Here is a 23,566-nt window from a genome sequence, read left to right on the forward strand (position 1 = left end):
GTGGCTTCCCTTGACGGAGCTTCAGTATTTACAACAATATTGTCGGAAGACGCTGCTGTCCATCACAGACAGACAGACAGACAGAGAGACAGACAGAGGGGGAGTCGAACCGTCGGTTGGACAGACAACAGACAGCTTCATCATCTTCCTCCTCTTCTGCTACAAGATGGGTGTCGACTCCTATTAAGGACTCTTCTTTTGTGCATCCTGGAGATATTTCCTATAATGTTGCCGAGTGATATCCGTCTACCTTGTGCACTGCAGTGGTGCGCAGCTTCAGCCGGAGAAACACCTGTGCGCCTCTCATCCTCTCCATTGGCAACACACAGCCATGAATGTTGAGTAGGTATGGATGCAACAAAAAAAAACCTGTGCACGCAAATAAACATCCACGTAGACAAGGAAGCTACTGCGATCTTGCTTATGTTTTTTGTTTTTTTTCCATTGCTCATTGCTCATCAATACCTTGGTCATCAGTTTGCATGGCATCTTGGTGGCAGCAGAGCTTGTGATGGGGAGATTACATGGAACCAGTGTTGGGAATAAGGCAGGGTGTGTGTGTGTTTTAGATGGCTTCATGGTTGGGTTTGATGGCCAGTCTGCCTTAAAAGCAGTGGGGTTGGGTGGGAGAGATGTGTGGGCGTCTTGATGCTGTCAGACAGGATGCAGGATGCAGGGGAGGATCTATTGGAGCAGGATTACCCGACCATTTTTGGCGAGGAGGGAGCATCGTGGAGTTCAGATCACAGTTGACGCATTGCACTCTGCGCGTTTTTGGCTGCTGGTCCATTATCATTATATAATCATGTAATCCAGTCTTTTTTTCTTTTTCTTTTTTTTTACTAAAGCAGCGTACAGCTCGCCCCCTCCCTCCCTCCCTCCACCCTGAGGATCCATTTATGCAGCTCCTGCTGAGCAAACCCATGAATGCCAATTATATACATGTGGGTGGGCATCAACACATAGCTTAAGTTTACATAATTCACTGTTTTTGGTCTGGTGCGCAAAAAAACATATAAAAAAATGGGAGAGATTTGTGTTAAATGCAAGCAATGTGCCCATGACTCATGGTTTTATACAGTGCAGTACGGGAGGAGTGTGTGGATACCAGATTGTGTTCAAAGTGTGTGTTTACGGGGGTGCAGTCTGTGTGTGGGAGTTTCAGCAGGTGTAGACTTTGTGGTGCATACAGGATGGGAATTTTCTCAAACTCTTGAGATGGAAGATGTGTTTCGCAGACGCAAAAAGCAAATTGTGTGCCATCAGTTTAACTCATTCTGCATGCCGACACATTAACAGTAAAGTCAATCGCACGCAGCATCCCTCCTAAATGTCAGTATCACAGTATCCTCCTCACCCCTCTTTCTCTTCCTTCTGTCTTTGTTTTGCAGGGAACGGATCACCCTAAGGCGCGGTGTCTGTCTGCGTTTGTCTGAAAGAGAGACGAGAGAGGGAGGCAACACGAATACCGCACAGCCAGACATCATGCAAGGAGAAACCTTCCCTCGCTGCAGAGTGCTGAAATGTTAGCACTGAGGAGCGAGTGTGTCAGATCAAATCAGCAGACTGTTTACCATAGGGGGGGCGATAAGAGCTGCTTGACACTAGACTCCCTAACGCCCTGTGTGTGGTTTAAAGCCATCAAGAAAAGACGTGTTAACTGATCTTTCAACGGCACTTTTCTTTCCACCTCACCCCCCGCGTCAGATTCAGCAATCCAGAAGAAAGGAGCCGAGATGGAGTGGTCACTAGAGAACGTGAGGGAGATGGTGGCTGGAGGGATGCAGTCTATAAGGGAGTGTGAGATCTGTGCTTTCGCCATAGCCATGTGTGTGCTGCTGCTGTTTATGTGGTATTGTTACAGGGTGGGCCGGGAGCATGGCTCCAGCCCGCTGCGTGGGAGGTATCTGGCCGGGCCAAGCCGAATCGGAGGGGTGGTGGGGGGCTTCATGAGTTCAGACTGCCGCGGCAGGGGCAAAGGGAAGCACGGGTCGATGCTGGAAGAGCAGAACGGCTTCGCTTTCTGCCAGTCGTCGGAGTGCTTCCGATGCACCAGCGCCGGGGAGAGTCTGAACCAGAGGCTCTATCACAGCCTGCAGGATTACGCCAAGCGCTACACCTGGTCAGGTATGGGCAGGGTGCACAAAGGAGTCCGCGATCAAGGCCGATACCTCAACAGTCGACCGACCATCCAGCGGCCAGAGGTCTTCTTCCTCCCAGACCTGCCGTCGGCTCCGTTCTTCTCCAGAGAAGTGCAGAGACACGACGTGGAGCTGCTGGAGCAGAGCTTCCCCGCCCTTCTGGCCGAGTTCGAGAGCATCTACCACCAGCCTCCGGCCCGCAGCGGCTCCTCGCTGCCGCCGGGGTGGAAATCCAACAACACTCCCCGCGGCCAGTGGTGGACCTACTACCTGGTCAACCAAGGCACCCCTCTGGTTCTTAACGTCAGGAGGTGCCCGCGGGCCTGGAGGGTTCTGGGCCAGCTGCGCACCTTCATCGCCAACAACGTGTTCGGAAACGCCTGCTTCTCCGTGCTGACGCCTGGAGCTCTGATCACGGAGCATTACGGTCCAACAAACGTCCGGCTGCGCTGCCACCTGGGTAAGAGAGAGAACCGTTTAGTGAGCCGATTCAACCATGTGATGTCTGAGGCTCGGTGTGCATTCAACTTAACACAACAGCAGATGACTAAAAAAAGAATAAGCACATTTAAATAGAGAGGTGAAACAGCTGCTGTGGTGTTCAGACTGAACATCTGGATCCTCATGGGTCATGATTGCACATGGCTGAAATTTAGCGGCTTGTGTGATTATATTTTTTCGTATTCACTGCACATGAGGTTTGATTCTATTTCCAACTGTTCCCCGTGAGGTGGCTATAAATAGTGACGTTTATTGTTGTAGACGGGGTCTTTCGTAAGATGCTTTAAACAGAATACTGTAATAATACAGGAGACTCTAAGAGGAGGGCATTTTTTCTGGGATGTGTCACCTGGGAGATTGTTTAGCAACACAAAATGCTTTGCTGTTCCATAATGACACATGGACTTGTTATTATTTTTCTCTGGCAGGTCTCAGAGTGCCCCCTTCCTGTGAGCTTGTAGTTGGTGGAGAGCCACAGTGCTGGTCTGAGGGCAGCTGTCTGCTTTTTGATGACTCCTTCCTCCACAGGGCCTTCCACGAGGGTAAGAAGGGATTAAAACTGAATCTTTTATTGCACTCGGTCCCTTTCTTATTTATTCCTTTTAAGGAGGATTGACCTAAAAATGGTATAATCCAATATTAGGCCAACTGAGAGCCTTTTAAAGGAGTCCTATTATGCTATTATGTTATATTGCTTTTTTGTGCTTGTAAAAGATCTGCAAAGTTACAAAGCTCAAAGTTCACGCCAAAGGGAGTAAAGCTTGATTTATGGTCTCCCAGCTTTCACGTGGTGCACGAAGGCTTTGCAAGTTTTACTACTGTTGCCAGCCAGTCTACTTTCCGCTCTGGTACCACTCGTTGACTTCTTGCTTATCCACAGAATATTTTGTTTGTATGCCTTCTGGCATTTCAGAGCATATTGCAAAGAACAACACGCTGAGCATAAACGTCTCTGTGCATGCTCATAGTGAGCACGCCATATACGGAGGCCCACGCCACGGTGTCGCGCGCGAGTATATACAAAGCTTTACCCTCCCCAACAGAAACACTGCTCCTGAACTGCCTGAAATGCCTCGTTTGAAGTCTCGCCTTTCCTTCCATAACATGGTGACGCCACCAAGTAACACATTGGCATAACGGCTAGTTTGACCCTCCCTCAAACAAAGCTAGTTAGAGCGGAGCTGGAGCGGAGTCCGAAAAGTTTGATTGGGTTGACCAACCAAACAGTGGGCAGACTGGGCTTTTGGGGGTAGAAACCCAAAAACACAAGTAAGCACCTGTAAATGAGCATAATAGGACCTCTTTAATATGAGTCTGATGGGATTTTACATCAAGATCATGACAATATTCTTGGTTTTCCTGTTGCTATGTGTCTGTTTGTGTGCAGGCGGCGCAGAGGACGGCCCCAGGGTGGTCTTCATGGTGGACCTCTGGCACCCGAACGTGGCCGCCGCCGAGAGACAAGCCTTGGACTACATTTTCACCCCAGGCCGCTTAGAGGACAAGGAAGGGAAATAGGTGTGAGTGAGAAACCATGTCTGACCAAGAGACAGATGGCGTTTAGGGAAGTGTCTGTAGGATTTGGGGAGCACCTCTTTTTCTGCCTCCAGACCACCTCTCACATCCACTGTGTACATATTCTCCATCTCATACAGTATCTCTCATAACTCTTCTTAGCAAATGACCAAACATTGGGCCTCTTTTATCCATCATGTTTTTGCCTGTGTAGTTGTGTAGAAGACAGCCACACTTGAAAGTACATTTTTCAAAACTCAGTAGGAGCACGATTGTTCATGCAGCCATTTAATTCATGTGCATTAACACCGTGGCAGGGACATTTTAGCTTATTTGGCGTTATTTTATTTCAAATCTTTGAATGTTCAATGCATTGGCATTAAAGATGAATGATGTGACTGAACAGGAACAACTTTGCCTAGCAAGCAGTTCCCATCAAATATATTTTTCCACATTTCCCTCTAACTTTGAGCCAGTTCTGGAGCAAAAATTATTTCTATCTAAGATTCATTGTGCTGCTCGTATAAGCTTTATTTTGGTTGCTTCTTGAAAGAGTTCAACAGTATGTTGATGGAGAGCAAAGTACATTACCAGCCCAGTCGCACAGCAGTTCGTGAAATAGTCACGAAATTGAATGTATTGATTTGTGTACATGACACAAATTTCACATTTGTTTCATGAGCAGGAAATCAATTTGTATGGAATCCACGTAATTCAAAGTAAAGTCAAAGTTGATTTATTTGTCATTTTAACCCAAACTATGATCTTTTCTTAAAGCTATCTAAGTACTTTTTTGTTACGTAACTTCTGTACTTAAGTCACGGCACTTCCGGTGATATTTTAACCCAAACCGTGATCTATTCCTAAACCCAACTAAGTAGTTTTGTTGCCTAAGCCTAACCAAGTCGGTCTATTCCTAAACCTAAACTAAGTGGTTTTACTTTAATAAGACTGGGGTGGAAATTGACACATGTTGCTGGACATTCGTAGGACAACGCACAAAACATAAATTGTTGAAAGTCGTGCGTGTCATGAAAAAAAGGGAAATTCGTATCTATGTACACAAATCAAATAGATTAGATCTAGTGACTATTTCACGAACTGCCGTGAGACTGTGATGACATTACAGATATGATGAACAGCTCTTACGATCTTGTAGTTATGCTTCACTTAATGAATGGACATGAATTGGAGTCATTTAGTTAAGCATTGATGGGCCCTGTATTGGTGGTATTACTTTACATCTAACATCTAACACTAATTCTTTTACACTAACTGTAACACCTACATACATTTCCCCAAGGGCTAAAAAAAAAAAAAAAAAAAGATCACTGAACTTTTTATATTACTCAACATATCCAGTCACGCTTAAGATACAAATTCTGAGTCAAACCAAAACACGATTGTCAGTGCGTTTGCACATTTTTTTTCCATTTCAAAAACACCCACTTTCCAATGTGGGACACACTTTCGACTGTTTGAATTTTCACGAATGAGTGGAAAATCTCTTGCTTGCAGAATGGAGACATAATTTCCGTGATCGTAGTGCTCATTTACATCAAATCACAGCTAAAGTAAAGCTAAAGCTGAAGCCGAGGGATCATTGCTGGATGATTTTGGCCCTACTGTTCAAAAGGTCGTCATAAACTCATTGAAACAGATAATAAAAATGTGCAGTTTTATACTGATAAATGATAAATAAGCAAATGCAGTGTCATTCTGTAAATGTCATTTTAGGCACAACTGGGGCTTTATGGCTGAACTGGCAACTGTTAATAGATATCTAAACTAAATGAATTGCAGAAAGTGTTATATCGGTGTTACTAAAGAACGTAGTAAAGGACCAGTGTGTAGCAGAAATGGAATATAATATTAAGAAGTATGTTTTCTTTAGTGTGTTAGTGCTTTCACCTCCTTTCTGTGTGGAGTTTGCATATTCTCCCCGTGTTCGTGTGGGTTTCCTCCGGGTTCTCCGGTTTCCTCCCACCACCAAAATATGTATTCCCCCCCTAGGGGGGTTGCATCAAGAAGGGCATCCGGCGTAAAACCAAAAGCCAAATCAATGTGCGGATCAATGAGCCGCTGTGGTGAACCCTAACCGACCCCAACCGAAAGAAAAACAACATGTTTTCTTTAATGTTTAATCACCTGAAAATACGAATCGTTGTGTTTTTGTTACCTTAGAACAGGGGTAGGCAACCTTAGCTAACCATTGGCACCTGAGGCCTGTACTGTGAAGCAAGTTCAACATAACCAGGGTATCTTCTCGTTATCTGGCTTAACTAACCCTAACAAACGGTGGTTATCAACTCGGTAAATCAACCCAGGGTTTCTCCATCTTGCTACGAGCGTGTTCACATAAAAGGGGCGGGTTTTTGCAGCATCTGACCAATCGCTAACATGGACAAGTCTACTGTCAGCAGAGCGGCACATTTTACAAACCAAGAGCAAACTATAATATTAGACAAGGATGGCAGCCTTCTTGTATAGGGCTCTCATATAGGGACATGAGCGTTTTCACGTTTTCGTGTCGGCCACTGTTGTTCTCCTACATGCTTGGCACATGGGAGAAGTTTCAGTTGGTTGCAATATGCAACCTCACCACTAGATGGCGCCAGATCCTACACACTGCACCTTTAATTAATTAATTAATCAACCAATCAAAGACATTTTTCATATTGTCTATCATATCTATGTGTTTCGATAGAAGTGTGATAACTGAGGCCCAATGTTGATCATGACATGAATGTTTACAGACGCAGCTAATGTCTCTGTCATGACTCCTGCCGGTGTGGTAGTTTATTGTGCTCCCCTTTGAAAAATCTATCCTGCTTTCACAAGACATGGTTAGATAAGCACATTTTTAGGTCAAATCGTGTGAGTCGGCCTGTGCTGTAACAATGGAGATGGAGCGTTTTTGGTAAATTTACTAAACTCTTGTAATTTGGTTGTATTTGATATCAGGTTTGTATTTCTGTAAATAGGGTTGAGGTAGAAAAAGAAAATGGAACGGTCTGAGATGGTTTGAGATGATTGTCTTCAATATAACTATTGTGTTGTCTTGATTTACAGCTAAAGCGATCGCATTTCATTCCCCGTTCTCAAAACGCTGGACACAAAATCATTTTGATAGATTCAATTTGTAGATTCTGTAAAATGTTTATGAAGTACTATCTCTGTTGTTCTGTGACGTATTTATTTTTAATCACTGTAATTTTGCAGCGGCATCCATTATTAAAGCCACGATCTTTAATTCTTCAACAGCACTTCATGGATATATGTGCACAAAAAGGTAGTGGAAATTAATCTTCAGCAGCTTTACGAGTACATCATAATTCAAGACACCCATCTATTCAATTCTAATGTTTACAAAATGATTTACAAGCTGTTTACAACATGGGGCAACACCGACACTCACATTGAGCTGTCCATGATTAGGTTCAAAATCAAGAGTGCTGTTAATCCACTTAAAGAGTATGAAAACTGTCATTCCCAAAGCATTTGCTTTACATATACAGTGTGTGATGGGGCAACCATTTTGTTTACATTAGGATTAAGGATTTGTCCTTTAACACATTCTCGTGTGGATTTTGAACAGTATTTCTGTACATTTAATAAATGGTCGAGTATCTTATTTAACCAGCTGTTGTCAGAGGTGTCACTTTTACACAGATGTGAAACAAGAGGTCGACTTCACACTGTATGAATGTTCTTTAGTCCAGTCTGCTGAACCAACCATTTCATTCTTTAAAGGAAGTGTGCAACATTTAGGGAGATCTATTAGCAGAAGTGGAATATAGTATTCATAATTATGTTTCCGTTAGTGTATAATCACCTGAAACTAAGAATCGAAACCGTGGTAACGCCAACCGCCGTCTGACTTCCGTTGCTCCTGAAGTAGTGTTATCATGGTAAGGATGGCCTCTGAGCGAGGCGAACGGCGTTACCACGGTTTTGCACTCTGTGAATCACATTACCGCAGTCTTGGAAAGGGAGGAGTTAGCGGAGGGGTACTCAGTTGGTTGCCCTTTAAGTTTAAATATGTGGAAGGTTGGTAGGGTTAATGATTTCAACTCATGTGGATGTTTTCATAAGGATGGCAGCTTTTTTGGATAGCGCTCTCTATACGCTCACGCTCTAGTTCTCCTACTTGCTTGGCACACAGGGGGAAGTTTCAGTTGGTTGCGATCTGCAACCACACCACTAGATGCCGCCAAATCCTACACACTGTGCCTTTAAACTACTGCATCTCACACAGCTCTTACACTAAATCTCAAATACTGATTAAAACATACTGCTGGAGCTGAGTAGTTTAGTGGTAGAGAAGAATAAAGCCCTCTCTGGTATTAATAATACACTCAAGCAAGGGAACAGAATAGATTGCCTCTTTTCAGCCAGGTGCAGTTTTATAATGGTGACACAGGGAGGCGTAGGCACACAATGATGTTGTCGTTGCTCTGTTTCCTCAGCTGTGATATTTCTTGTCAGACCTGCACTGCCTCTGGAGGAGCAAGAAGCACTAAAATGCAGAGGTAATGATAACATCATGTTAAATACAAACAGTAGTGTTGCACTGGGTTCATAAAGAATATATATAAAGGGGTTAATATTTGGCTCTATCTGCATCCAGGATTCCTAACACTAGTCAGCATCCTTCACTGGGGAAATCTTTGCCTCTTCTGATCACAGTTGAGTTTGTCTAAAGGTGCACGGTGTGTTTAGTGGATGGAGGCTCATGTTGATGTGAGATTGATGCCAGTAATAACACAGAATTCATAAGAAAGCCGTTAGTGATTGTATTCATAAGTTGTATGTTTTATAGGCACATAATTGTTTTGTTTTGGTGTCACAGCTCTTGCATAAAGTACACTATAGTAGTTATTGTTACAGTACTGCCCAGTGTACTAATTACACCAGCAGTGTATGTAATGTGCTTGAGAGAGAGAGAGAGAGAGCAACATTGTGGGAGGGGAAAACCACTTGAAGCTCACATAGTATGTATGCACAAGGATTATCCTTTGAGCTATATGCCCACGTAGAGTTTAAATAAGAAGACATGCAACGTAATAATATGTCTCTTATAAATATAGTATAATAATTAGCTGTAGTGGAGTCCAGGGACCTCTAGGTGTAGCTGACGGGGTCCTGTGTGCCCCTGACAAAGTGAAGAATAGCTTAATTTGACTTTAATGGGAAACAATAAGAATTCCAATTTGTTATTTCCATGGTCTAGGAAATTGTAATCATTATTTGTGAACTTGAGCTCGTCTCTCTCAAAGCCAGAAACTAGAGAAAGTCTCAAACTTGTGATGTCATAGGATGTAAAGTCTGGAGTTGCTCCGTAGACAATGAATGGGACACTGATTTTATGGACCCACAAAATGTTTGTTTTAATTTTTATACCCAAATGAGCTTTATTCTATCGTAGTGTTCTCAGTGGTGAAACAGAAAATGTTCCCATATACTCAGATCTTTCCCCTGGGTGCTCTCAGTGTAATCTGTAATATCTTTCCCCATTCATTGTCTATGGAGCAGTTACACGCTTTATACCCTCTGACCTCACAAGTTGGAGTTTTTGGATTTGGGAGAGAGTTGTTCATGTTTACTTATATTTTTGGACTGTCTTAGACCATAGGAACAACATGTATGAATTTTGAAAATGGGCGTAGTTCCCCTTTAATTTCATTCAAATGCAGACGAGCTGTAGGGAATGTAGGCTACATACAGCAGTAATAATATGTGTCAATTACCTTTCTTTGTGGAGTTTACATGTTCTCCCTGTGTTAGCGTGGGTTTTCTCCAGGTTCTCTGGTTTCCTCCCACAGTCCAAAGACATGCAGGTTAGGTTAATTGTTGACTAGCGTGAATGGTTGTCTGTCTCTATGTGTCAGCCCTGTGATAGTCTGGCGACCTGTCCAGGGTGTACCTCGCCTTCCCCCAATGTCAGCTGAGATCAGCTCCAGCCCCCCCGCGACCCTGAACAGGAAAAGCGGTTACAGATAATGGATGGATGGATGTGGCAATTACTTTGTGGTAATTTGATCCATTACAGAATTGATTGGTAATGTGCACCTCTAAAGCACGATTACAAACTGAAAGTGTCCTTAAGGGGGGCAGTCATTTTGAAGGACAGATGCAGCAGACACAGATTTCCTCATGAGCTCTGTCTGTTTTCGTTTTACACAATATGCTAATTAACTGTAACTTTCCTCAAATAACAATAATCTGAGGGTTTTCTTTCTTCTTCAGATGACTTTAATTACATAAATAATAATTAGGGCTGTCAAAGTTAAAACAATAATAACAAGTGGCAAAAACTGGCATGGCCATTTTGAAAGGGGTCCCTTGACCTCTGACCTCAAGGTAGGTGAATGGATACCCACGAGTCTCCCCTTTACAGACATGCCCACTTTATGATAATCACATGCAGTTTGGGGCAAGCCATAGGCAAGTCAGCACACTGACACACTGACAGCTGTTGTTGCCTGTTGGGTTTGAGCTTTCCATGTTATGATTTGAGCATATTTTTTATGCTAAATGCAGTACCTGTGAGGGTTTCTGGACAATATTTGTCATTGTTTTGTGTTGTTAATTGGTTTCCAATAAAAAATATATACATACATTTGCATAAAGCAAGCATATCTGCCCACTCCCATGTTAATAAGAGTATTAAATACTTGACAAATCTCCCTTTATGGTACATGTTGAACAGACAAAAAATTAGATTAATTTGTGATTAATTGCGATTAACTATGGACAATCATACGATTAATTGCAATTAAATATTTTAACCGATTGACAGCCCTAATTTTGATACGATGGTTGTTTCTTACAGTAGTTTATTCTTGGTCGGTAGGATGAGGGTTAAACAGATTTGTATTCAGTCAAAATGATCCCAAACTAACTCCCATACACAAACCTGCTTGGTGCATGAGTCATTTCAGAGTAGAATTACTGGTTGGTTTGTGGCTCGTTTTAGCCCTGAGGCCATATAGAAGGTTAATCTGGTTCTGGAAGGATACAATAGTGTGGTGTGAATGATAATTGACCCCACAATATACTGTTAAAAGAACAATGTTATACAACACAACACCAACCATAACGGGGGAAAAAATAGGCTACAGCTGAATTAACACTTTGCTGCCACTGTCCTAACAAAAATCCAGCAATGGCTTCACAAAGGCTGTTATTGTTGCCAGGCCTATATGGGGCCTCTATTTGTGTCTGTGTCTGCAACTTTGTGTTATTGCTGCTGACCGTCTTGGCCAGGTCTCCCTTAATCTCAATGGGACTAACCTGATTAAATAAAGGTTAAATAATATATATATATATATGTATGTATGTATGTATGTATGTATATATGTATATATATTTACATATATATATATATATTCAATTATTATATAATTTTTGGATGTTGTGTCTAAACCCAGAATCATTTTGTTTTGGTTTCATTTTGCATTATGTCAATTCAGTTCCTCATGAGGCACATTTCCATCTATATATGTGGTCGATGTAAACTGATCTATTAGGTCTGTCTTTTTCTGTCATGGAAAAGTTTGCCGACCACTAGGCTCTATGTTACTACCGTCCACACCCACGTCACCGCCACGATGCCAGAGAGCAGCATCCACATCAATGAAGAGGTGACGCGCGCTACAGCGACGCGCGCTCCGACCGCGCTGCCGCACACAGCACATCAGGTGGTGAAATGTAGCCCAACTTCACGCGGTCATTTAGGCTCTCTGCTATATACGCTAAACATGGGTCGACGATGGCGAGGAAACGGATGCCGATGATATCAACCCACCGAGACAGACTACTATAGACCAGATCCGCAGCAGCAGCAGCAGCAATGAGCTCCTCCTTTGCAAAATCTGAATCCACGACCTCCTTACTGAAATCTTCCTCTTCTGCGGCGGCGAGGAGACCGATACTCCCTGAACGCACCGCGGAGAGCCGGAGGAGTCAGCATCAGCACCAGCATCAGCATCAGCACCAGCATCACCACCGTCCCAACGCTCCATTCCAGAGCAGCAGCAGCAAAGCAGAGGAGTCCTTCTGGTCGGCCGAGTGCGACATCAGTGCCCGGAGACCCCTGTGCCATCCCTCCATCATCGGCAGCAGCCAGGACAGCAGCAGTAATAATGCAGCCAGTCGGGGCAAGTGCAAGACGCATGCCCCCCATAGCCAAGTTCCCGACCCGGCAGAGCCAAACGGTGTGAGGGAGCGCTGCAGGTCATCCAAGCCCACACACCGGCACCACCACCACAGGAAGCATGCAGCCCGGGAGGACCGGCCACCACCACCACCTGATGCTCCTGCAGCATCAGCATCATCACCTGCAGCATCAGGACCACCTGAACAAGAGCATCCCCGTCGGTGCCACGCAGCGCACCCCCGCCCGGTCCCCTGCAGGGTGCCCTCTCTGTCGGACAGCAACGACGACAGGGCTCCTCTCTGTGAGCATGTGAGGGACCATAAAGGGGTCGGTGGGGTCAGCAGTCCGTCCCCGTCCTCCTGCTCCCTGGTCCAGCTGTCCAGCAGGTCCTCTCGACGCTCCCGGAGGTCCAGCGTGGCTTCTTCTGCATCAGACATCAATTTACGCACTATCCTCAATTCACTGTTTGGGCAGGTAAGGGCCCTGAAATACATGCAGGGACATTAATGGATTAGTCAGGTGCTTTATTTTTTTTTTATCTAAGTTATAAATCACCTCCACAATTGTTCAGTAAATTCATGTGAAGAGTTTTAGGGTGAAGTGCAGGGATGCTCCTGGAAATTTTGGGGCCCCCGACAAGCTGTGACAGTGACACCCCAAACCCAAATCCTAATTTATGTAAAACTTAATTGGTAAAGTCTATTCTAAAATGCTTTAAATTCATGCAGAAAATAGTGCTTTGTTATTCTACAAAAGTGCACCTAGATGTGAAGCGGTTAAGTGTGGCTTCTGGCTATACGCTGACGTCCTGTTTACGATCAATATACGCTAATGTACTCTGTGATGCAGTTCGGCAAACACTGTCATTACTGGTCAGACTGAGCAGGGAAAAGCTTCTTCTACAACATCCATTTCTTATGTAATTTGTAAATACTGCACCACCTCCTACAGACCCTCTCAATCAGGCAGACCTCTCCTATTGAAGTGGATGTGCTGCTGGGGCAGGTGAAATGTGCTAGTATGGAAAGGAGAAGGTGGAAAATCTCTGATGTGCTAATGTGTATTTAGTCAAAGACAAAGATATTTATCATTGTGTTTGAAGGAAATCACTTTGATGTTCTTGTCGGTTCTATTTTGAGCCTTAAGTCTATTCGCACAGAAGAAAAGAGCTCAGTTTAATATGCTTGGATCCTCAATCAGTGGTGTGATTTTGCATAATAAGTCTGTTAAAGCAAACCAGTTTTAGTTTTATATTTGCAAATCCTCACAAAGCTCCACCTCGCTGCTTTAAAACTCCTGATGTGTTGTTTATTGAGGGCATTTTCCCAGGCTCTTCCTCAGAAGTCAGTGTCTCTTTCTTGCCATGTATGGTATTTGGAATTTAATCTGATCGTGAATCAGGATGTGATTCAAAATCAGGAAGGATCTTCACTGTAAAATAGACTCAGTACTGGAACACGGGTATAGTCCATTGTGGCTTTGTGTGGAGAGAGATCTTCTGGTACTTATAGTATGAAAGCCTATTCTACAAATAACCTGTGAGTCAGTCTGCGAGCAGCTCTGTGAAAACATTAGTGTGACCTCCAAAAGGTCTTTGATGAGACTGCTGGATGGAGAATATGGAGGATGGAACCTACCAAAATCAAAAATAAATCCATAAATAAATAAGTGACCCTATAAATATATAAATATGTCATTAAATGTGACAAAAATAATATTAAAAATACATGTAGCCATTAATTAATTTATAAAATGTTACATAAATTGATATTTCTGTTTTAATTTGCTTCTTTATTTATTTATCGTTGTACCCTTTTGTACCTTTATACCCTTATTTATTTACTCTTCTGTTTAATTTTCCATTTTATTTATTTATTTTTATTATTTTTTAAATGTATTTTTTTATTTTTTTTATTTATTATTTATTTAATATTTATTTTTAAATGTGTGTATTTATTTTTGCATGATTTCCCCTTCCACCCCTTATTTATTTCCCCAAACCTATTTATTTCTGTATTCCTCTTCTTATATTTCATACATTTCATTACAGATTTCTTTTTACATTTCTTTATGCATTTCTGCCTCATTATGCAAATGAGGGGTTGTCACTCAATGTGTGTCATCTTTGGCATTTTTGTCTGAACAATGCATTCAAAGTAAAGTGCATTTTTAGTGTTTCGACAAAAAGGAACTACATGTGAACAGATGGTAATCAGGGATGAGAACTGTTGGAAACCTTTCATGAAGGGAACCATATCCTCACTAATGTTCTGTGCAGGGAATAGATTACCTCATCTGTATTCTGCAGATATATATATACACACTGTAGATGTAAGTTTCACTAACAGATGGACTACACAGTATTCTTCACACAGTTGACGTCTTTATACGTTTCTCTTTGGTGTCCTGTGGCTGCTGTAGGTCAGAGTGACCTTGTCTTTGCCTGCAGAGGGCAGAGGATGACGTGTAAAGCTAGAAAAACAAAGGCACATGCAGAATATAAAGTGCAAATATAATGCAATCTCAAGGCTGCAAACTGACAAATTAGTCAAGAGTGCAGGTGAGGAGACTGGAAATAGGTTATTACGGCGTGTTCTTGTAAACTTGCCTGGTACTGATTTTCACAGCCTGGAAAGAGCAAACCACTCACAATATGTGCGTGACCCTGAAGCAAAAGGTCACTTGCTTGCATTACTATATGTTCCCGCAGGAAAGCTGACACCCATTTCTCTTGTCTCGGTGTCTGGGAATCCGCTTTGAATTGTCTGCAGTTCGGTCGTTGTGACAGTTGAGGTGAAATATCTCGCAGGCAGTGGATCACCTTCTTTTCCTTTAATAGGCATAATTCTGTTTCCCTCCTTGGCCCACTTCCCTCTCTCATTTAGTCTCTCGTCCTCACTCCTCTCTCTCTCTCTCTCTCTCTCTCTCTCTCTCCGTGTCACTGGCTGCTCTTACTACTGCTACATTCACTTACTCCAGACAGGGCAGTACAGTGCGGTTCACTGTTTTTTCAGCCAGCTGTAGGTTAGCACCCCAGTCTTCATGGGTCTTGCTTTTGTTTGCAAAATCCAAACTGCAAACTTACCGGAGAAAAGGTCCTCATGGTCCTTTTTAGCGCCTCTTTTCTCCTCTGGCATGGGAAACTGCTTACACTGGCCTCTGAGGACGGTAGGATTGTTTTCAGCGTGATGCACCATTACAGCCTGTCTTTCTCAGTTTGTTTGGTGGGTGTTGAAAGTGAAACTGGTAAATGAAACTAGACAGTATTCTAACAAAGACTTGTGTGCTGTTGCATTTCTTCTTTCTGCTCACAGTCATGCTGATGACGTCAGTCATCTTATTGCAAATTTGATTTAGAATTATTTTATGTGTATTTCACGATATCCTGTTTCTGTGAGACATCTTTACAAAAACAGGCAAATATCATGATTATTCTAGAGTTTGGAGTATTAATATCTACATTGTTTAATGGTGGTTGGTGGTGGAAATGACTTTATGAAATGGAAGTTACTCTGAAACTGCACGTCTCGAGTGCAACAGGAACTATTTTCCAAAAAGTACTGTAAGTCCCACAGAAGGAAGTGTGTCTTAATGTCTTTTGTGAACACATGTAGCCTGTTCCCTGGAGCTTTAGCTCGTCTTTTCTCTGCTTCTCGGTGTGTTTACTGTTCCTGTGACAGTGTATAGGTGTGAGGTGCCAGTCCCTACAACGTGGCGAGTAAATTGTTATGAATGATGAGTGGAAAGTTGGCAACATGCTGTTTTATTTATGCATTTCTGCCATGTTTTCATATTTCGACATTGTTTCTCTCTACACACACGCACATAATACTTTTACAGACTACACTTCTGTCTTCGTATTTAACGTATATCTGATTCAAGAATATAGAGAGTCTACATTGACTGTCACACATCGTCTCTCAACTTGTATCTTTATTGCACTGTGCTCAGAAGCTGCTGCAGATCTCTAACACTGTCTCTGCACCCCTCTGGAAAGATGCTCCAGGATGCTGAGAGGAGGTTCAGAGGGGTGCTGTCCTGTGAGGAGATGGGCCAGTCACGGTGTCTTGGGCCTTATCAGGAGTCCATTGTTTCTGTGACACAACACTGCGTTTTCCTGAGCAACGTACAGTTGCAAACCTGTGTCTACCTGAGTAAAGGCATGGCCACGTGCAGGCAGTCTGTACGTAAGTCTGGACAAACATCCTTTTTCATCTATATCTGTCTGTATTTACACCAGCATTATATCCAACCTGGATAGGATTTCTATCATTACCAAACAAGCTGCCACAATCACCGCTATATTGTTGAGACCGTTTCAGTTACTTTCTATCATAATATTCTACTATTTCCACTCCTGCTGCTTTTGACTGGTGTCTTGCCAGCTGTCAGTAGGGAACACACAGGTTTGGAAAACAACTGAGCTGAAAGCTCGCGAATAACTAAAGTAGTGTTTGGGAGCTTGTGCATAAATGCAATGCTTTATTTGCTTTCTTGCAAAGAGTTAGATAAAAAGATTGATCGCACTGTCATGTCTGACAGTTGAAAATGTTGGCTGCTGGCTGTAGCCTCAAATTTACTGCGCAGACATGGGAGTGGTATCAATGTTCTTATCTAACTCTTAGCAAGAAAGCTAATTAGCATGTTTTCCGTTAAGATCAACTTCCTGTTACTCAGTTTCAACCCCATCTGCACAGCTCATATATCTCCTTGTCTACACTATTATATGGCTACTGATCAATCGATGTATAGTAATGGCAGGTGAATTGCATGAAAAGACTGAGCGGCCTTAATATTTTGTACTTTAAAGAGGACCTATTATGCTTTTTTCCAGGTTCATATTTGTATTTTAGGTTCGCTCTAACTAGCTTTGTTTGAGGCCGTGCCAAACTAGCTGCTAGGCAGGTATTATGCAAAAGTGTTTCTTGGTGACATCACCACGTTACGGAAGAAAAGGCGGGACTTCAAGTAAAGCGTTTCAGGCAGTTCAGGAGCAGTGTTTCTGTGGGGGAGAGTAACTCCCTTTGGCATGGACTTTGGGCTTTGTAACTTTGCAGGCCTTTTACATGCACAAAAAAACGATATAACACGCTAAAGGAAAGGGGAAAAGCATAAAAGCATAATAGGTCCTCTTTAAAGTCTCAATGAAAACAACACAGTAATGGAGGTTTTTGCACGTGAGTAAATGGATGAGGCCTGTGACATGTCACTGTAAGAGATGATGGTTGATGAACTGACAGTGATGGAGTGCGCTGATGGAGCACACATGTTAGACCGGCTGGTGCATGTGCCTCCTGTGTTTTCTATGTCAGCGGTTCCGGTCAGACAGCTCTTCGGGCCTGACGTCAACACTCAGTGTTGTGTTTAGACTTCACACTGTTCCCGCTGTTAACCCCTGAGGGTTCTGGGATATGTCTACCTCTCTCTCTGCCCTTTAAAGGATGCGTTCATTGTAAGCAAGCTCTTGGAAAAAAAAGAGAAACATTCGCATTCTTCTGTGAACTCGGAGGGTTATGGTTCCCAGTCATGGGGATCAGCCTATTCATACTTGGAGATTTTGTCATCAAGATGTGAGACAGTTTCAGTCCCCTGTTAACACCTTATACCGTTAGGCGTCTTTAAGTTGAGGTTCACAAGAAGACTGAGGGTTTGTTATGGAGAAGATCGACGATTTAGGTTTGGGCATCACTCGAGTCACAGCGTTGTCGGAGGTATGTTTGGACGTAGCTCATACACAGACGAGTTGTGTTTGTTATGATGTGTGATCACGAGGACCGCTTTTGGTTTTGTACTGACCAATGATTAAATGTCATTTCTTAATAGGACAGAGAGCTGCGGCCAGAGGAAATGGATGGTAAGTTTCTCTTTCTTTAATGTTCTCTCTTTCTTTGACAAAATGTATTTTAAAATGATTAAACAACAGAGGTTTGTCAAAGTGCTTCACAGAACAAACGTCAAATGAAATGAAGGACATGTTTTAAGTAAAATGAAAGTCATACAATTGCTAATACTATTTCTGTTGTTGCTGAACAGAGTTGCGAGATGCTTTCAAAGAGTTTGACAAGGACAAGGACGGTTTCATCAGCTGTAAAGACCTTGGAAACTGTATGAGAACTATGGGATACATGCCCACTGAAATGGAGCTGATCGAACTGAGTCAACAGATAAACATGAACTGTAAGGACTTAACTTGTGTACTTATATGTCATACTTACAGTTGTATCCTGTATGTGTATTGTGGTTTAAAATTCTGTTCCAAAATCTCTTTTTCTTAAGTGGGAGGTCATGTTGATTTTGAGGATTTTGTAGAGTTGATGGGCCCAAAACTCCTCGCCGAAACAGCAGACATGATTGGAATAAAAGAGTTGAAAGATGCGTTTAGAGAGGTAAGAGTCTCTGGATTCAAGTTTAGATATCTGCTTTCTGTAGCTCTGGTCGTGTTGTGAGATTTTTTTTACTATTTACTTTTCCATTTTTTATGTTGTTTCTCTTTTTTTTGTTCGCAGTTTGACACTAATGGAGATGGTGCCATTAGCACATCTGAGCTCCGAGATGCAATGAGGAAGTTGTTGGGCCAACAGGTAAGAGTTGGATCAGAGAGAGAACAGAGGCTGCGTCCGAAATCACATACTATGCACTACACATCCAATATGTGCACTATCAGTTAACATACTTTTATGTGAATAAACAGTAGTATGTATTTTTTCGGACGCACTGGGCAGTAATTTACGTTGTCACTTCCTGAGACCCTTCTTGCTGTTTGGAGATGTGTAACCATGGTAACTTGTGACCAAAAACGAGGATTGGCTAATTTGAAACATCTATTACGTCTAGCAAAGTGAAATCTTATACTTAAACTGAAGCATTGTTGATGTTACAGAGCTGTCCGTCAACGTCTGTTATGAACTTTTTTGTCACTACCGCCCTGAATTGTGGGATATTTATGCCTCTGTATGGAAGACAGAACCTGCCAAAATAAATAAATAAATAAATATGTCATTAAAATGTGACATTAATTGACATTTCTGCTTTAATTTGCAAATTTTTAATTTTAATTTAATTTAATTTTAATTTTTAATTTTTATTTATTTTATAATTTATTCATTTATTTTTTAATTAATTTTTTTAGCTGGAATGCAGCTGCCTGGCTAGCATATAGTCGATCTATGCACTCTGACCCCATGACACATGTTGAGTGACAGCCCCCTTATTTCTGTAATAAGGCAAAAATCCATAAAGAAATGTGTAAAGACATGTAAAAAGAAATGCGTAATAAATAAGTTTGGGGGAATAAATAAGGTGTGAAATGCAAAGGGAAAATTGTGGATAAATAAATAAATAAATGCATAAATACATATATAAATACATCTATTTAGAAATAAATATAAAATGAATAAAATATAATTTCAAAATAAACAAACACATTCAAAAATGTATCAAAAATAAATACATAAATAAATAACAGGGGAAACAGAACAAACAGAAGAGTAAATAAATAAGGGAATTAATACAAAGATAAATAAACAAAGAAGCAAATTAAAGCAGAAATATAAATGTATGCCACATTTCATCGATTAATTTAGGCTACATTTATTTTTAATATTATTTTTGCTTTATTTAATGACATTTATTTATTTATTGAGTGATTTAGGTAGGTTCCGTCCTCCACAGTGTCCAGCGTTTGCATACTGGAATTTCCGACGCAACCAGAGTCTCTTTACCACTTGTATGAATACCCGCTGTGTGTGTAGTGCCCCACTAAACTCCTGCTAACCTTTTTTTCCCAGGTGGGTCTAAAGGAGGTAGAAGATATCCTGAGGGATGTTGACCTGAATGGTGACGGGCTTGTTGACTTTGAAGGTAAATCCCATTTTTCAGACTACTCAGGTATCCTGTGGAGCAGTGGTTCCCAACTTGGGGTCCGTAGGGAGACACCGAAGATCACAGGCAGTGCGCCAGGATTTGTCTGCTCTGAGGTTGTCAAATCATGATAACACACTTCCTGGATAATTTTTACAAAAGTCTGTATATAAAATATACTATTTAAAAAGATATATTATACTTTGCTACTTCTAATTATAAAATCTAATGAAATATGCAGCTTCAATTCATATTTGTTGGTGTTAAGCCTTTCAAAAACAACATTTTCACTGCGGTCAAAAACCTATTTGCTCTACCAGCTTGACGCACACAAAGCGAGGCCCTATGTAAATGGGGCGGTCTAGAAGCAATCTAACAACACCATACATTACATTTATTTAACTACAATAACAAAACATCTATTTCAGCTCTAACACTACAATAGTAAATTAATTAATGTTGTTACAAAAAAAGATCATATCATATTACGTATCTGCATTTATTAGGGCTGTCAATCAGTTAAAATATTTAATCACAATTAATCGCATGATTATCCATGATTAATCATGATTAATAAGTTTGGAGCGTTATTTAAACTCCTTTGCAACAAGCTAGTATGACATGGTTATAAATATCGATTGCGTTAATGCGTTAATAAAATCAGTGGTGTTAAAACAAATTTGCAGCTTTTCTTAGATACAAGTAGGGGGAGCTTCAAGGGAAAATAGTTTGTGATCCACTGCTTTACAGTTCAGTGCAACTGTTGCATTTTGTCCTTATCTTCCTCTCTCTCTCTCCACAGAGTTTGTACGAATGATGTCTCGCTAAGATCATAAAATGATCGGTCCTGAATATGAAGCTGTGTCCTTCTCCATACTTGACCAAGTACACCAGTAGGACATGCTGAGATCTCTCTGAGCCATCCGAATCTGAATGACACTGGAATCAAAACTCCTTGAATGTTACAGAGCGAGGAGTTCACCTCACACTTTCAGTCAATAAGTGTTCTTCCTGAAAAGTCTCCAGTTCAACTGAGGCCGAATTTGCTGTAGCCTAGCTGACGATTGTCCAACCTATGTTTTTGCACTTTAATTCTCACTAAATAACTTCCTGTGTGGATAGATTGCTGGTGTCTTGTCTCATCCTCTGCGTGGTAAAAAAAAAAAAAAAAAAAGTCTTGCAAAATGTCGCCTTCAATGTACAACAAAGTCAGGATGTGAGCCTGAATGCCTGTAGAAAAGATGTAAAAGGTCAGTGCGCTGTTGAACATTTCTGTATGTTTTCACACAGTTTGTGTTATATTAGAAATTGTATGTCCTTTGTGTGACATCGGGGCTCCAACCAGGAACCCATGTGGCAATATAACACCTGTATTGTAACTGTGTGACCATCTGTGAGTTTTCTCTGTGCCAGTCGAGTCCTATAAAAGCATCACTGTCTAACAATACATGCAACAAAGAAGCAGATCTCTGATATTAATGAGAAACCGAGCTCTGAAATGCTTTTCATATATGTTATTCACTACAGTATATCAAGGACAGTTGAACACGATTCACAAAGATGCACAGCTCCGGTTTGCAGCATCCTGTCTTTCGATGCTCACAGGTTTGAATACCTAGAGTCTTAGTATATATATTGTCTATCCATACTAATCTGTCTGCGATCATACAGTAGGAATGACATATGTGAACTGTATTTACAGTGGATGTGATCATGTTGTACCTGTACTGTATGTCAACGTCAATATGATTGTAGTTGTGGTAACGTTCCACACATCTGTGTCGTCGAAGCAATTTTTATGCATGCCAAAGAGAGAAATTTATTAAATTCAGTATATATGCAGATTTGCATTTTTGTCTAACAAAGTAAACAAAAAATATTTCGCCAAGTTAACTGTAGAAAAATAAAAAAGGTGTTTACATTTGAGCCCCTTTTCTTCTGTGGTGATGTTGCCAAAGAAAACACAATATAGTAGTATATACATACATACTCACAAAAATTTGTTGACATCAGCTTGTTTTGGTATGGACCTTAAATTTCATGCTGCACCTCTTATATGTCAAAATGTCCTTATCAGTAGCCTATATTAGTAAAGCACTGTGTGCTGTCACTGCATGTCTCGAGGACAAACCTCCTTATAATATCTATTATTCATACAGGTCTCTGGTAAGACTGCTGGCTGGATACACTTTACCTGCAGAAACACTGCAGAACAATCACCGTGCAAATCATCCCATGGAAATAACTGTAAATAACTGTCCCTGTGTGACCTTTCACTAATTCTGCTTTAATTTTTTATATTCTATATATATTCATTAGTGACACATGCAACTAAAAACACATCACATAGATACACAGTATGCATCAAGCAACTGCAGTAATTTTATTTCCCTATTATGCTCCAGCTATTTAGCAACACATGAACACCATAGTAAAGGAAAGACATTGACATTACACTAAAATGATCAGTGCAAGAATTAGTTTTCATGTGGAAAGAATAGAGGAGGTTATTGCAGGCATAGCAACACCCACGATAAAGCTGCACTATTACATGCTGCCTCTGGGCCACTTGTCTTCTAGATAGAAATATAGCAGCAACTATTTGCACATTATGCTTATGCAAAGTACTTTGTGTAAGCATTATGACTTTGAAGCAGTTTGCTGTGAATGTATTGCAAATATTAAATATAACTATACAGGGTTGTGTGGATGCTTCCTGGTATTTCAACATATGTTTACTGTGTACTAAAACACCTGTCATCCAAAGAGGTATTGCTGTTGCCATAGCAACTATCTTCATTCATTCCCTCTCTGGTCAACTGTCGAGTGCAGCGTGTGCGCGCTGCGTTGGACTCTTCTGATTGGACAAGACTCGGGCCATATCATACCGGAAGAAGGGGGGCGTGGAGATTTTTTAAAGGACACGTGTAATATTACTATATCTAAAAAAATAAATAAAAGATAGATAAAAAAGATATATATCCTACTTTAATACCCCTCTTGTAGGTTTGGAGTGATAAAACCCAAAGGAAAGCACTTAAACAACATAAGATAAATAAAAGGAAGTACAAATTGCATCCATAACTGTAAAATGCCCCCTTTTTATTTTATTTTTTTTGCATATTGGTGGTTTCATTTTAGTTCAGCTATTTTCTTGCACACACTATAGCTCACTTTTTTAAACTTAAAACTGAACCAGATCCACACTATAAGTGGTAAACTTGCCATTCTGTCTATATTTATAGTTATATGACCTATTATATTCTTGGCAAAATGTATTAAAAGTCATCATTTGTACATTGATATAACAAAAATAGGATGTGATTGGGCTATTATATTAAATGGTGGAGTGATAAACCCAAAGGAAAGCACTTAAACAACATAAAAT

General features: G+C 41.2%; 2 protein-coding genes across 5 annotated transcripts; both read left to right on the forward strand.

Annotated features, from left to right (window-relative positions):
- LOC141769540 (aspartate beta-hydroxylase domain-containing protein 2-like) lies at nt 1–7,799 on the forward strand. 2 transcript variants are annotated; one of them, XM_074638732.1, is made up of 4 exons: nt 1–346; nt 1,392–2,601; nt 3,071–3,184; nt 4,030–7,799. In XM_074638732.1, the coding sequence occupies exons 2-4, from the start codon at nt 1,737–1,739 to the stop codon at nt 4,158–4,160; spliced, it is 1,110 nt and encodes a 369-aa protein (XP_074494833.1). In that variant the 5' UTR covers nt 1–346; nt 1,392–1,736; the 3' UTR covers nt 4,161–7,799. The 2 variants fall into 2 exon arrangements, with proteins under 2 accessions (XP_074494833.1, XP_074494834.1); XM_074638733.1 differs by having other exon boundaries at nt 31–342.
- Nucleotides 7,800–11,667: 3,868 nt separating this feature from the next.
- Nucleotides 11,668–22,104, forward strand: cabp1a (calcium binding protein 1a). 3 transcript variants are annotated; one of them, XM_074638767.1, is made up of 8 exons: nt 14,638–15,486; nt 16,316–16,501; nt 18,142–18,172; nt 18,352–18,495; nt 18,595–18,704; nt 18,825–18,899; nt 20,106–20,178; nt 20,981–22,104. In XM_074638767.1, exons 1-8 carry the CDS (start codon nt 15,361–15,363, stop codon nt 21,004–21,006), a joined length of 771 nt encoding a protein of 256 aa, XP_074494868.1. In that variant the 5' UTR covers nt 14,638–15,360; the 3' UTR covers nt 21,007–22,104. The 3 variants fall into 3 exon arrangements, with proteins under 3 accessions (XP_074494867.1, XP_074494868.1, XP_074494869.1); XM_074638766.1 differs by lacking the exons at nt 14,638–15,486; nt 16,316–16,501 and adding an exon at nt 11,668–12,792; XM_074638768.1 differs by lacking the exons at nt 14,638–15,486; nt 16,316–16,501 and adding an exon at nt 16,559–18,029.
- Nucleotides 22,105–23,566: the final 1,462 nt, after the last annotated feature.

The sequence above is a fragment of the Sebastes fasciatus genome, chromosome 6 (assembly GCF_043250625.1).
Source record: "Sebastes fasciatus isolate fSebFas1 chromosome 6, fSebFas1.pri, whole genome shotgun sequence".
Lineage (NCBI taxonomy): Eukaryota > Metazoa > Chordata > Actinopteri > Perciformes > Sebastidae > Sebastes > Sebastes fasciatus.